Raw genomic sequence first — 15,502 nt, 5'->3', positions numbered from 1 at the left:
ACTCAAATATTTCATTGGATATTTAATAAAAGGCTTAGATTTGTTTATATGGCCTGGGAACCAGTAAATCATTTCTGGAATTTTTTTAAACATTTGAATTTCTTAAAATTATTTCACTGTAAACATACACCTCAATTTTAAAACAAGGTAAGTTAATTTACTCATTAATTAGGGGTAAAATTAATATTTTATTTCTAAAAGCCAAGAGCGAAAGTACCCTATCCCTTTAAACTTAGGCCTGCCACTTTCCTTCTTTGTCAACTAACTAGATCATAATAAATAAACCTGATGAAATCTATGATTTTTTACATTCTATGACACTCTCTTTTATTATTATTATTATTATTATTTTATATAGACCTCACTTATGTTTCAATGTAGACTTTTATTTTTGTATAAATTAATATGCTCAAAAATCATTCATGTTCACAATAAAACATCATGTGCTTAAAAATACACTTACTCTACCAACATGATGTGTCCATTCTGTAATGAATTGGTTGGAGGGATGTAACTTTCTGTGTAATATCTCATGTTTTACTCGTAAAGCCAAACATGACGGTAAGGTATGCATCGAGGAAGGAAGAAATTAAATGAAAATTTGGATAATATATCAAAAATAAGTTGATTTGTAAATTTAAAAAATGTACATAAGAAATTTAAATAATTAAAGCTTATCAATTGAAGTTTTTTTAATCTGTTTTACCATATTATAGTATTGTAAATGACATGGTAGAAAGGTCTGACCTCTTGTTCAGAAAGCCCAGTGGGTCTTGTGGGTCTCAGGTTTCTGACAAGAATTGTGTCATTTCTTCTAAAAGGTAAATCTTGGTTTACAATTAAAAATCATAATGATAAATAAAACAACTTTGTATTTAGTACATTTAAATCATGCATGATCAATGGCATCTTACAAAATTTAAAAAAGCATTTCCATGCAGATTGATACGAGAAATTATGCGTCTGCAGAAATAACAACACTTGACATATTGAATATGCTGCAAATATCGTAAATCCATGTTATAAATTATAAACAAATTGATGTGACATTCAATAAAAATGCAATAGTAACTCATATCACGCACTTTCTTGTTCAAAATATTTTCATCTGATTGTATTACAAAAAAAAAACATTAAACTTTATGAACAAGTTTATAACATTTCTAAGATAATAGTTATAATTAATAATATTAACAACCATACAATATTTAGTTTTCAAATAAAATATTTATACCACAATAAAACATTGATTTTTATTTGATTACCTCTTGCTAAAACACTATAAAAACAAGTTTAAAGAAATTATAAACATAAATAATTAATAAAATCTTTCACACTATAACCACAGCCTATAATTTCAAAGAATCTTCCCTCACTGATCAAAATTTGAAAATTATTTACAATCAAGGATACCCACGATGAGTCCCAAAATCAAAAATGTTTAAACGTTATGAATTGAAAAATTGCGAAAAATATTTACAAAACAGTTTAAATTAGTTCAGACTAGAAATAAAATATTACTATTCTATACAAGTATTTTAATAACACATTTTTTAAATAATATTTCTTTTACACACACTCACACACAATATATATAGTATTCTTTTAGTCTTGAGAATTCATAATATAATCTGTTTGGTACAAAGATTTTTCTAGTTCTTGTTGTATAGAATTAGAATAAAGAGAATCAATTTTTAGATCCGGATCATTTAATGAAGAATCGACTTCATGGTCGCTGAAATCTTCATCTGAGGTGGAGATCTGAATTGAGTCAATGTCATCATCAACAACATCATCATCGTCAGAAGCCTCACCAGAAATCATCGCTTCCCCACCGGACTCTTTTGGCACAGATACGTCAGCTCTGTATCCTGGCTCTTCCACTCTCCGCAGCATTTCGATATCTTCTTCTGAAGGCTCTTTTTTAGGGTGGTCCTCGATGTGTATCTCCGTGTTGTCGACTTCAAAGAGTTCTAGAACGCTCCGATCGCCGATACTCTCTACAACGATGACTTCCTCTGTGATGTGTTCATCCCAGCTTTCGTCATCAGGCGATTTCCTCTCGGGCGTACATGGACTGCTCTTGCTCCGAGACGCCTTCCTTGGCAAAGAGACTGAAAGGGACTTCGAAGAACGATTCCTGCACTTGAGTTGCGTCGGCTTCATCTGAGTTGTGGCCGTGCACTTCATGCTCTGCGCCCTTTGGAGAATCTTTGAAGCTATGCACTCCGGTTCATCGTACATGTCAAGCATCCAAGCTATCGACTCATTTTTTTCGATTACGGCTTTCACCTTCGGTGAATCCACAGGGGTGGAACAATTACGTTGATGGGAAAAGTATCTGAAACGAAAGATTTTTAAATATAAATTTTGGTATTATACAAAGATGACATATATGCAAAATAATGTATACTGACTTTTGCCCATCGATATCGGCTTCACTGGCAGTTTTGCTTAAAGAATATCCAGTCCGGCCTTCGCCCTTCACTGGTGTTGTTACACCTGTCCCTGTATTAATGACAATAATAAACTGAAAACTTTATAAAACTTTAAACTTGCTTAATCTACTTAAACGGAATTTATATGCAGTGTTTAACGTAGAGCAATACCAGTAAATGAGAAACTTAAATATATTTTTGGTATTTTTTAAATAAATCAATGAGTGTAGTTGTGGCTAATTTATTAATAAGGAAAACCAAATTAATTCTTAAGCAAAAAAAATTATGAGTTTACTAATTAGTAATACAATTTTTATGGACTTCATCACAATAGATAAAGTAGTTGACATAAGCCTAATACTATGATTTTCTATTTAAAAAAATCAAGTAGATTTGAAAGAAAGAAAAACACAGACTTCATCTGAAAGAGACATTCCAACTTTCTTTATCCCTGATTTTTTTATATACAAGTATAAAGTATAAGTATATATTACATACAAATATACAGTTAAATCCCATATTTCGTATCTTCAAGGGGACAAAAGATAACTACAATATATTGATATGTTCACTATACCAAGGGTGAATGAACAATAATATATTGTTCAATTCACTAGTTTCGTGGTCTGCTTGACCAATTAATATATTACAATTAATTAAGGTTTTCAGTTGAGATAAAAAAGTCAATGGCATGAGCGGGATTCGAACCCACGATCTTCGGCTTGATACGCCGCTGCTCTACAACTTGAGCTATCGTGACCTCAGGGGTTTGAATCCCGCTCATGCCATTGACTTTTTTTATCTCAACTGAAAACCTTAATTAATTGTGATAATATGTTATATCAAAAGTTTTAATTTTTTAGTATATTATACATATGGATGATTAGAAAGTAAGTTTTTATTTTTTTTATATGTACATATAACATTATATGTACGTTTGAAAATATTGATCATTTTTCGTTTGAATGAAAAAGTTATTGAAACGTGTGCTGTTTATTGCTAATTAAGTAGTGTTAATTGCCCATAACGTATTTTCATCCATGTTTGATTCTGCTAAAAAATGACATCCCCCACTTCTTCACAACCTATGTCTGTTTTAGTTAAAATTTCATCATTGTCAAGCATTCCAATAACTGCAATGTTATCATCAAAACTAACAGTCCTGAAAATTGACAGGATTGTCTTCATTTTGCCATCGGATGCGAGCTTGGATTTCATTTGCCGGCTCTATGGCTGATAAATCCTCCTTTAGAAAACCACAAATTCTGAAGCAATTTGTTATTGTAGTTGCCATTTTTAAACTTTTTCCATGCTTTAATGGCAATATGCATTTTAGCAAGTACTGTGGTTTATCTTGAGTTATTGAGGCATTGGTTGTAACCAAATCCTGGAAACACCCACCACTGGTCACAATAGACCCTTGTGGTCTATGTGACAAGGATATAGACCCATCTTTATAAGGAAACTCCTACCACTCTATTCATATGTTTAATTGGGATTTCAATGCTAAAACTCAAATTGTAAGATGTTGACCCGCCTGCAGATCGGTCACCCACGTGGTAACTGTTGGTTGGCGCAAGTAGACCTAGGTGCCCGGAAAGACAAGATAACAGAATCACGGTGGTGCACATGTTGGAGGGGTGTCGCAGCTTGGCCCCATATAGGAACCGAAATGGAATATTGCCGGACTATAAGGCAATGCTCGAGCATGGCAACGAGTTTAAAGAAAAACTTTTTAGGTTCTTGAGAGAGGTTGGGATAATAGGTTGTATATAGTGGGGTATTTATTTCATAGGTTAAAGTTAAGGTTAAGTGTACATTAGAATAGGACTATGCTGGGCGGTGGTGCAGCTTATCATCTCAAGGCTCCACCGCTGCTCCGCCAAGCCGGGTCAGGGCGGGATATCAAGTACCCTCCGACCCAGATTCTAGACAGAGGATGTGCATGTATGATTGGTTTTATATATAAGAGTATGTGTGTTTTTATTGTATGAGTATGTGTGAGAAGGACTAGTTTGAATGAGATTTGTTCAAGGGACCAGCAAATATATCAGGATACAAAATATCGAAATTTTACTGTACTACTTATATTTTCGAGGATAGAGTAAATAATAGTTATCTGCAATAATACCAGAAAGAGCTGCCATTGCATTTACAACTTCATAGTTTTTCTTAAGTTTCCATTGAAGTTCTTCATTATACATAGACAAACGTTTCTTCTGGGTTGATTCTTTCTCGACTTTCTGAGAGAGAGTTCCTATTTCTTGGACAAGCTTCCTGCAAAAAAGAGAAAATATTGAATAAAAGTCATCAGTTTATAAAAATGTGTAATATTTTCACGATGTTTAAATAATCGTATATAAAAAATTCAACGTACTGTTCGTTTGACTCCTTGTCGTTCAGCCTGGCCTGTAAATCTTCGACTCTGGCATGGAGCGTTGTGACTTTATGTTGGGCAAGTGGAAGCTGCTCGGCGTCCCTTTGCCAAATTTGGCTCTGCCTCCTAAGCTCTAGTAGTTCTGCACTTTTCAACTCGAGTACGCTTCTCAAAGAGTCGATCTCTTGTTGCAATTCATTCGTTTGCTGTATGGACATCTTTAAAAAATAATTGCAACACGAGTAATTTTATGATCATTGAAAAAAAAAATTGTTACCTTGAGTTTTGCGTCTTTTCCGACAGTGGTTAAAAATTGTTCGGATTTCTGCTTCAACTGCTCAAACTCTTTCTGTACTTCTTCCAATTTTTTCACTAGTGACTCCTCTCTATTGTTGCCCTCTGCTATGATCTTCAAATATTCCTTTTTCATATTTTCTTTTTCTAAATTACTCTCTTTCTTTTGTTTGTTTAACTGCTCCAACTGGCTATGTTGTAGGCATTCAATTTCTCGGTCATATTTATCCTTAAGCAGTTTCTCCTAATAAAATAAATCAATTATTAGCATTATATTTTTGGAACAATGGGTTGAATATGAGATAGAAAAAGTCGGCTGACTATAAAGCATAGTTTATTCTTATAATTGCACCATAAAACTTCGTTTTGTAACGTTGTCCAATATAAATTAACAACAAAGCTCACTCCAGTGTCAAATTAATTATTACAGAGGTTTATTTAATGTGCTAGTACAATATTCAACTTGGAACCGAGTTGATTGAAACAATCCCAATAATCAGTTTAACTTTTTTTGACCTCAATAAAATTTAAACATTCAAAAAATTACCTTTGCTTCAAAATCACTCCTAATTTCATTCAACTTCTCCTTATGAAACTGTGACACTAAAAAATACATAACATTAAATTAATGATAAATTTATTTTTTAAATAATAAATAATTACATTTATTGTATTCCTCTTTAAATTTTTCGCTGAGTTCGTTTTTCTCGTCTTCATAAGCTTTATAAGCCTCATCGAATGACTCATCATGATTTTTCTTCTCTAAATCATATTCACTTTTTAACTTATCATAGTTAACCTTAGCTTCCTCTGTACAAAATAAAAAAAAAATTATTGTAGCTAATAATCATAAAAAAATTGCCAATCACAACTTACCCAACTCTTGCTTCGTTTTTAACCACTCAATATTCAAATTTTCAATATCTTTTTTGAGTTTAGGTGTTGAAAACGCATCGACCTAAAGAAAACTGTATTAATATCCGACATCAGGAAAATGTTAATTATAGTCTTACCTGATAAACAAGGTAGTTGACTAGGATGGCAAGAGCTTCAGCGCCCTTCGATGCATGGTTGATGGCCGCTACTGCCTTCGGGTCCGGTGTAGGCGTTGATTTAGGGACGCTTGATAAATGTGTCTGTGTTTTACCCCTCCCGACAGGGCTTTCCTTGTATGCGAAGCCATTTTCAGATTTCCCTCCAACATTATTAACTCTGTTTTGGTCTGAAAACAAGAATAAAGAAGGTAAGAAATTAATTTTTTTTTTATTGTATTAACTATTAGAAAATCTGGGTTTATAAAAAACTTCTGCCAGTTGAACTTTGGCAACTGTTTACAATTAAAATAAACTGACGATACAATGATGCAGCCACATAACGGGGTACATTTAGACCCTCAGGTGAGCATATCGGGTAATGACAACTCTTCTGTGTGTAATAATAATAATACAATGATGAAATTTGTTTGTATTGTTTTGGTATAAAACAGGAGATATATATAATTTATAAATATATTTTCGATATTTATAATGAAATGTAACACACAATGAATGCATTAATCAGAAATTTTGAGAACTTTACTTTCTCTGAAAGTCCTAGCTGAATAGTCGGCAATACTGCTTTCTCAAGAACCTTGGAAATCGATCCGGTCTGAAACCATCAGGCAGATATGCATCGTTGATGAAGTGAAGCCAAATCCATGTTGCAGAAGGCAAGCAGGGATAACAGGAGTCTACAGGATAACAGCAGGGATAATCTACTTACAGTCCATTCTGTATAAATTTATAATTGTCTCATAATATAACATCTAATAACATGCTAATAAAACTCTTTTTTTTAATGGACTTTCTAGATTGGGGTTTAGCTTAATTGGTGGAGCCAGTTTCAGTCTTCACGAAAAATTTATCATATAAAATTGTTGGCACTTTGAATTAATTATTCTTTTCAAATAACTATTTGGAGATTGTGAAATGCAGTCTGGTGTGTTGTAGGTTTTAGAAAAAACATTTTCTGTATTGTGCCAATGTTTTGATCTTTATTGAGATCATCTTCAGGGCTCAAAGTGTTAGTTTTCTGTGTAGATGTGTCATTATTAGGTGTCATGTTGAGAGGTCACTAAACACCACATATTTCTACATGAGAAGAGCGAAGAACACACGAACACTCTCAACACAAAACCCAATAATGACTCATCTATACAGAAAGCTAACACTTTGAGCCCTGAAAATGATCTCAATAAAGTTCGAAACATTGGAACGATAAAGAAATATTTTTCTTAAGCCTACGTCACACCAGACTGCATATCACGATCTCCAAATAATCATTAACTAACAGTCACTAAACATCACACATTCTTTTCAAAAATCAATTTTTTTTCTTTGGGGGATGCCTATCAATCATGCCTCGGGTGTGTTCCTGATAAAACTCAATTTAAGTGTCAAGGATGTTATATTAGTATGATTTATGGTCAGGTCTATAAGAAGGCCGTGATCATTCCCCTTGAAGTTTTAAAAAGTGTCGACTAGAACTGGTAACTCCTGGCTCTTTGGTTGCATAATCCGGCGTGAATCCGAACGGACCCCAAAGACAAATAGTATTTTTTTTTAATTAGCATTCAAACACGACAAAAAAAATACTGACTAGTTAAAAATCACTTGTACCATCGTCGCAAAATAGGGCATTGCGTCAACTTTGGCCTTCGGATTTCCAAACACTTCAGAATTCTGCCTACACCAGAAAAGGTTTCTATCGTCGGCGGGACTTGAAAACAACTTAAACAAATCGTCTATTGTCCTATAAGAGGGAAAACAACGCTTCTCTATTTAAAAACAGAACGTAAATACAGAAAATTTCAATGTGATCTTAGAAAGTTATTTGATTTGTAAAGAAAGGACGTAGAAAGTTTCATTACTGCGCCCATAATTACACAAAATTCTATAAAAGAATTTCTATCAATTTATTGGATGAATAATCCCCACAAGAATATTCATGACAGAAAATTTTCTCCATCACGATGCTAGATTTTGTATAAAACGTCGAAAACGTCAAATCCCTAATCCCCTTTCCCGAAGACAAAATGTCCCCCCATTTTTAAACTTAACCTTATGAAAAGAAAATTAATTTTGTAACAACAACAAACACTAAACTATAAAATGTTAGGGTTTCTTTATGTATTACATTAATTAAACCAATATACCATCGAAATCTGAAAGATTTGTTTGGTTTATTTTGGCTAAACACGTGGTGTTTTTCCTAAAATTTTCAATTTCTTAAAATGTGTGCCATTTGAAAAGATTTTTAGGGAGTTATTTTCCAATATTAAACTGTTAAAATATCTTTCAGAAAAATCATTAAATGTCTAAAATGAAAATTGAACCTGTTATTTAGCTGTTTTTGTGTGATGCAAAGAAACTCTTTTTTTCCGTCAGACATTTGCGTTTTTAAACAAAAAAGCTTTATGAACAAGAACACCAAAAATATAATATATCCACTTCCAACAAGTCGCTCTGACCATTAACGATTATATTAATTAAACCAATAAACCATGGAAGATCCACAAAATTTATTTTTTTGCTAAATACGTGGTGTATTTTCCTATAAATTATCTTAAATTGTGTGCCATTTTAAAGGGTTTTTAAGGAAATTTTCCAATATTAAACTGTTAAAATATCTTTCTTGATGAAAATTTAACCTTAGCTATTTAACTGCTTTTGAGTGATGCAAAGAAACTATTTTTTCGTCAGACATTATCATTTTTAAACAAGGAAAACATTTTATGAATAACAATGCCAAAAATATTATATATTCGCAGACCATGAACAATTATATTAATTAAACCAATAAACCATCGAAGATCCATAGATTTGTTTGGTTTATTTTGACTTAGCACGTGGTGTTTTTTTCTTAAAATTATAAAGTGTTATCTTAGAAATTTATTTTCCCTTTAAAATGTACGCATTTAAAAGGCTTTTAAGGAATTATTTTCCAACATTAAATTGTTAAAATATCTTTCAGAAAAATCGTTAAATGTTTAAAATAAAAATTTGACCTTTTATATGTTTTTGTGTGACGCAAAAAAACTATTTTTTTCGTCAGATATTAGCATTTTTAAACCAAAAAAAAACCGCCAAAAATACAATATATCAGTTTAAACCAATCCATGTATAGAAAATTCATGATTTTTTTTTGGGGGGGGGGGCTTACCACGTGTTTTTCCTAAAATTTTAAATTATCTTAAAAATTTATTTTCACTTTAAAATGTATACATTTAAAAGGTTTTTAAGGAATTACTTTCCAACATTACATTGTTAAAATATCTTTCTGAAAAATCGTTAAATGTTTAAAATAAAAATTTGACCTTAGCTTTTAAATGTTTTTGTGTGACGCAAAGAAACTATTTTTTTCGTCAGACATTAGCATTTTTAAACCAAAAAAACGCCAAAAATAAAATATATCAGCTTAAACCAATCCATGGATCGAAAATTCATGTTTTTTTGGGGGGGGGGCATACCACGTGTTTTTTCCTAAAATTTTAAATACTCTTAAAAATTTATTTTCTCTTTAAAATGTATACATTTAAAAGGTTTTTAACGAATTATTTTCCAACATTAAATTGTTAAAATATCTTTCAGAAAAATCGTTAAATTTAAAATAAAAATTTGACCTTAGCTTTTAATTGTTTTGTGTGATGCAAAGAAACTATTTTTTCGTCAGATATTAGCATTTAAAAAAAAGCTTTATGAACAAGAACGCCAAAAATATAATATATCAGTTTAATTAAACCAATAAACGATTGAAAATCCATGGATTTGTTTGGTTTATTTTGGCTTAACACGTGGTGTTTTTTTCCTAAAATTTTAAATTGTATAACCGACTCATTTTAAAGAGTTTTATAGAAATCACTTTCTAATATTAAATTGTTAAAATATCTTTTAGAAAAATCATCGAATGTTTAAAAATGAAAATTAAACCAATTCTGTTGTTTTTTGACTGATGTAAAAAAGCTCTATTTGCTTTCAGACATGGCATTTTGAAACACTGGAAGCGCATTGTGAACAAGAACATCAAAAATATAATATATTTATTACTAACAAATTGCTCTGACCCTGCAATTAAAACGCCATTTAAAAATTAAACAAATATAGAAATTCAAGGATTTCCTTAGGCATTGTTTGGTTGATGAACCGACTCACCGATTTCGGACTGTAATGTCATAACACCGAACGCCTTTTTATTGTCTTTCCGGCACACGAGACCACTTGTTTATGATTGAAAAAGTCATGATTTCGTATGGAAATCGAAGGGGGACGTTGAATTTGGCCGCCTTTCTTCAACTGGCCGTTTTGCCAACTCGTCTTGGCTCTACACCAAGCCTTGTTGATTTTTCTTCTAGAAGCTGGTCCTCCCGATATAACTTAGCTGTTAACGTTATTAAAAGTTTTCCACGACTATGGAACTGAGACAGTCCTTCAAATACTGCGCTATTAAAAAAAACGTTTGGCATTTCTTGTATTGCCTAAGATCTGAATTTTATCTCGGAAGGAACATCCAAACTACGCTTTTTTCAATTCAATACGCACTGACTTCTAAAAATACCCAACTCATGAATATTAAAAATTAAAGTTTGTATATTTGGTTATGCGCGATTTCACGGCCCACATTCCGCCTTGGGATACCAATCAAATTAAGGCCGTGAGCGTTTCAACTCTCAGGAGAAATATAAAGGATTTTCCGGTTCGACGAGATTTACGAAAGCTATTGAAGTCTTTCTTTTTTCATAAAAACACTTTAAAAAATTAATTCGGAAAAATCGACTGTACTTTTATCAGTCCTTCGATCCATTATCCAAAGAAGCCTTAGAAAGGCTGAATTAATAAAATTCAAAACAACTCAGAATGCTTATAAGCTGAAAGGCACTTTTTTTTTAGTTGAAATTTTTCGAGAGAGTGCTTAAACCACAAGATTATTAATAAACAATTTTATTGATAAAGGACAACCATTTGTGACAACACTTTGGTGATAATTGAAAAAAAACCTCCATTACTTTTTTTTATTTTTACAAGGTGATTTCAAGTACGAGGTTATACTCTCAGGGGTTTTAAAAAAAAGGAAGATTTGTAAGTTTGTTGGGTTCGAACCCGGGGCCTTTGCCTTACAATGATGAATCTCCGTGTCAACGCCTTAATCGTCGGTATAAAATAAGTTTTTGACCCTGATATTATTTGTTGTGATGAATAGGAATCAATAAAAAATAAGCCAAGAATATATTCAACCACAGGATTTCAAAAAAAAGAAAGGAGCTCTGACCAACGAAGAAAAATATATGATTTCCTCTTCAGACAAGCAGGAAGGGACATTAATACCATTCTGATTCGTTCGGATCATTCTGGTTATAATTAATTAGTTAAATATTAAAATAATTAAGTTTTTGAATAAAATGTCAACAATGGATGAGTAGGAACCAGCGTTGAAAGTAAACCAAGTGTACGTAAAATACCAGAATTATATTCAAAAAAAGGTTTCTTTTCAAACTCGCCTGGATCTACATAGAGCAATGAAGGAAATAGTGTGATTTCCTCTTGAGGCCTGTAAGAGAGGAAATTAAAGCCATTTTGGTCGTTTCCGATCATTTATGTCTGTCAAGTCTCGTTGGTTTGGTCTGTCAGCCGCGTTTCGGCTTCTCTTCATCTTCAGTGGTCGTTCTGTGTTTCATCAATCGAGTCTCCGAAGAATGCGAGAAGCCGAAATGCGTCTCACAGGCCAAAACAGCGAGACTTTACACACCAAAACGATCGACTAAACAAAAAGTTCAACACTTACCAGACCCCATGATGAAAATCTAACAATGTAATATTATTAAAATTAAAATAAATTTCTTCAGAATACACTAAAACTGCATATCTTTAGAATTTTGTGTCTGATCAATATATTTCAAGAGGAGGTAATTGCTTAATGCTTTGTAAGTTAGGCATCTAAGCAGCAAATTATCCAGTTTTTCACATTTAAAGATGTTACAAACCCTGCACATCTTTTATCCTCAATATAATTAGTGATCAGTCTTCAAAATTGTTTATTTTAATATAAAATTAAATTAGAAAGGCCAATTAGAAAGAAAACAGTTTCATCGTCGAGCTTTCGTAATATATCCCGTTCGTCAGTACTTTGAAATTTTAATTAATAATTTAAATGATTAACATATAACCATCCACTCACGATTCCGAAACCTTTGATCTCAACTATGTTTTGATATGGTTTCCTATGCTTCCCAGGTTTGGGATATCAGCGGTTCGATCAAGTCGGATCTTTTCAGCGTTCTTTTTATTCGAAAATGCTTCACCTGCCGAATTTCACATCTTACTACGTGTTGTACTTAGAAACATCAACTGACCTTTTGTCTGTTTACACCATCAAACTCCACCTTTCATCTCTAAGTAGGTCACTCACACTGCCTGACTAAAATTACCATAGTTGAAATAATTAACGCTAATTTATCCTGGTTTAAGACTCTCAATTCACAAGCCAAGATCTTAATATCAACTTATTGTTTTGCTTTAACAACCATGAAAACTGCTTCTCTAAATTTTTGGCTTTTCAATCGTCCATTTATTCCAGGCATTTTGAACGCGCTACGGAACTGGCTCTTAGAACCAACAGATTTCAGCTCTACAAAGAACTTGATCATTCAAAGACATTTTTCGACTTGTTCAGTAATAATACTCTAAAGTTTCCCTCTATTAATTTAAGTTGGTTCTTCAAACTTAGGTGTGAACTTATCTACGTAAATTCCTCCCCTCTGAGAGATGGTAGAGAGCTGCTCATTGTATAACTCCTGGGCGAGGAAAGACCTCTTCCATTTTTTGGCTGACCATTCAAGTTTCGTGTTCTCTTTTTGAAGACTACTACAGTTTTGAGAGCATGTTTGACCGGAAAACATAATTTCCCGGATTGTTCAGACCTGGTTGGTTCTGCAGAGAATGCACTGGAGTACCGCAGAGAGCTCACGTTGAGCACTCTAATTTTTAATTTTTTATTGAGATTTAATTTTGTTTAGTTAATTTTAATATTATCTTTGTGCGTATATATTTTCTTCTATTCAAGTGAATCTCAGCTGGCTAAAACCTCCAGCAGACTAATAATCAATGCTGTATAAGAACGGTTTTTATTGGAATATGGATTAAACTTCTTTAAGTACATAAATGTATTTTCTTTTTGTAAATAAAGTCCTTTATTCATTCATTCATCCAAACCCCGTGGGTTTAGTGATAGTTTAAATTTGCGCCAAATAAATCAGTGTTGCCAATACTCGGCCAGAAAGGAACAGGAACAAAACTGCCCTCGAGCTACATAACTCACGGGATTTCCTTCTAACCTTAAATGAAATTGCTAAAGTTGACAATGCTCTGAAGCACTTTGGGAAAAACAGGATCACAATATAAACTGGATATGAAACATTTTATATTTGGGAAATATAACTATCATTACAAGCTATTGGGTTGTCCGGAAAATAATGCAGGATTTTAAGTTTTCATTAAAAAAAATCTATATAAAATATTCTGTTTACGTTTACAGGNATAATAAGTTACCAACACGTTGGGAGAAATGTATTGAGAGTATGGGAAATTATTTTGATTAAAGAACATTGCTTTAAAGTAACTAGTTTCTTTTTTTTTTGTTTAATACCAAAATCCTGCATTATTTTCCGGACAACCCAATAGTAGTGGAGTTAAGAGCCATGTTGGAGATAGAAGATACGATAAGATCCTTCCATCGACCTAAACACAATATTAATAATCTAATCGAAATTAAGGTCGATGGGATACTTTTATGAAATTCCACTATCGGCCCTAAACAAAGCTTTATTTCCCCATCACCCTCATCCCTCACACTAATAAATACACGCACTCAAACGACACATAAAGCATATCTACATACTATAAAAAAACCTACGTCTTTCAAAAAAGCGGAAGGGGTATGGTATGGTAAGGAGGATACTAGGAAGCGGGGTTTGTGCTCTCCAGGCACTGCAGCCTTCTAGCTTACTGTACCTTCCTTAGTTCAGTGCAATCGACTCAATCCTTCTCCTTAGAAGTATCAGGTAATTGATTGTCACTGCTGCAAATTCATTGCCTAGATTTTCGTATATTAGGCTAAATCTCCATTGAGCTGTTGCTTCGCATTCGAAGATGACATTAGTGGCTGTTTCTTCCTCCTCATTGCATAATCTGCAGATGGGGTCATCGGTGATTATGTCCATGTTGTGTAGATGTTTTCTCAGATACCAGTTCCTCTGAGTCTAGCCCAATCCAATTGCAGCAGTGATTTTGCGATTCTTGGTGAGGGTTGTTTCATCATAGTTTACAGTTTATAGCGCCGGTAGAGTTTCTCCTTTTCTTTTGTTTAGATCCATTCTGCGATGGAGGATTCTATATTTCTGTTTGTTATCCCCTAACCATTATAGGTTCGGGGCCTATGTTTGGTCTTGCAAATCCTCCTCTGGCCAGTCTGTCCGCTTCTCTTTACCAAAATTCCTCTATGGAACAAGGTACTCAGAAACTCGTTACAGAGCCATAGAACCTTTCTTAGATTCGGCGGCATGCCTATACGCTCTCTGTAAAGAGCCAAGGCACGACAAGCTTCTATTATGTGGGACACATCGAGCAACCTTTCACTGCGAAAGAGGCACCTGCCTTGTGTCAACCGCGAACGACCTATTCTCAATCGGGTAAGATTCCTCGTTTCCGGCTCGGGTTCTCGGGGGGCCATCAAAACGTCGTGCTCTTGACACATGAATTGCTTTTATTGTGGATTTACGAATCTGTCTAGATTGGCATCTGTAGATTTTAGAGGCAACGAGTTTTTAAAAAAGGGAATGTATTATTGCTATCAATTTTTCACATTACATATATTATATATCGATTACTAGCCCATTGATGTATCTTTTATGTAATTTTTTGTCATTGAAATAGAGACACTATCTGTCTAATAAAACATAAGACTGGAACTTATATTTTACAGAGTGCATTTTTTTTTTTTGTGTCAATCATTCCTTTTACTTTGAACTTATATAATCGTATGAAGAAGAAAGAGGATGTAGATTTGGGAAAATAATGATCAAGGGTAGAGGGCGCCAATTCATATCGTGTATCATATTATGTTATCATTATTATTCATTTTTATTTATTATATTTTATATTATTATATTATTTTATTTATCATATTATATATTATATATCCAATATCCATCAATATTTGGACGTTTGACGCCCAGTACCCTCGTTCATTACTACGATAATAGTTCAAATTTCAGAAAAAAAATCGATGCCCCATACTAAATCAGAAAAACGCACAAACGGCATGGAACTCGGAAACTTGTTCAGTTGCTGGGGCAGGTTGAGGC

General features: G+C 33.1%; 1 protein-coding gene across 1 annotated transcript in view; it reads right to left on the bottom strand.

The window, feature by feature from the left end:
• Positions 1 to 852: 852 nt before the first annotated feature.
• The window catches only part of LOC106667704 (CAP-Gly domain-containing linker protein 1), an 80,188-nt gene continuing 65,538 nt past the window's right edge, over positions 853 to 15,502 (bottom strand). The window contains exons 7-15 of the mRNA XM_024229140.1: positions 6,123 to 6,331; positions 5,986 to 6,067; positions 5,773 to 5,919; positions 5,657 to 5,712; positions 5,093 to 5,353; positions 4,816 to 5,033; positions 4,570 to 4,715; positions 2,418 to 2,508; positions 853 to 2,341 (exon numbers count right to left, since the gene is read on the bottom strand). Of these exons, the coding sequence (XP_024084908.1) occupies positions 1,606 to 2,341; positions 2,418 to 2,508; positions 4,570 to 4,715; positions 4,816 to 5,033; positions 5,093 to 5,353; positions 5,657 to 5,712; positions 5,773 to 5,919; positions 5,986 to 6,067; positions 6,123 to 6,331 (1,946 nt within the window). The 3' untranslated portion in view covers positions 853 to 1,605. The remainder of the gene's footprint in view (positions 2,342 to 2,417; positions 2,509 to 4,569; positions 4,716 to 4,815; positions 5,034 to 5,092; positions 5,354 to 5,656; positions 5,713 to 5,772; positions 5,920 to 5,985; positions 6,068 to 6,122; positions 6,332 to 15,502) is intronic.

This window comes from Cimex lectularius, unplaced genomic scaffold, assembly GCF_000648675.2.
Source record: "Cimex lectularius strain Harlan isolate CLEC.00 unplaced genomic scaffold, Clec_2.1 scaffold200, whole genome shotgun sequence".
NCBI lineage: Eukaryota > Metazoa > Arthropoda > Insecta > Hemiptera > Cimicidae > Cimex > Cimex lectularius.
Note: the sequence above shows the minus strand (reverse complement) of the source record. Positions and strands in the feature narration are given on the sequence as shown.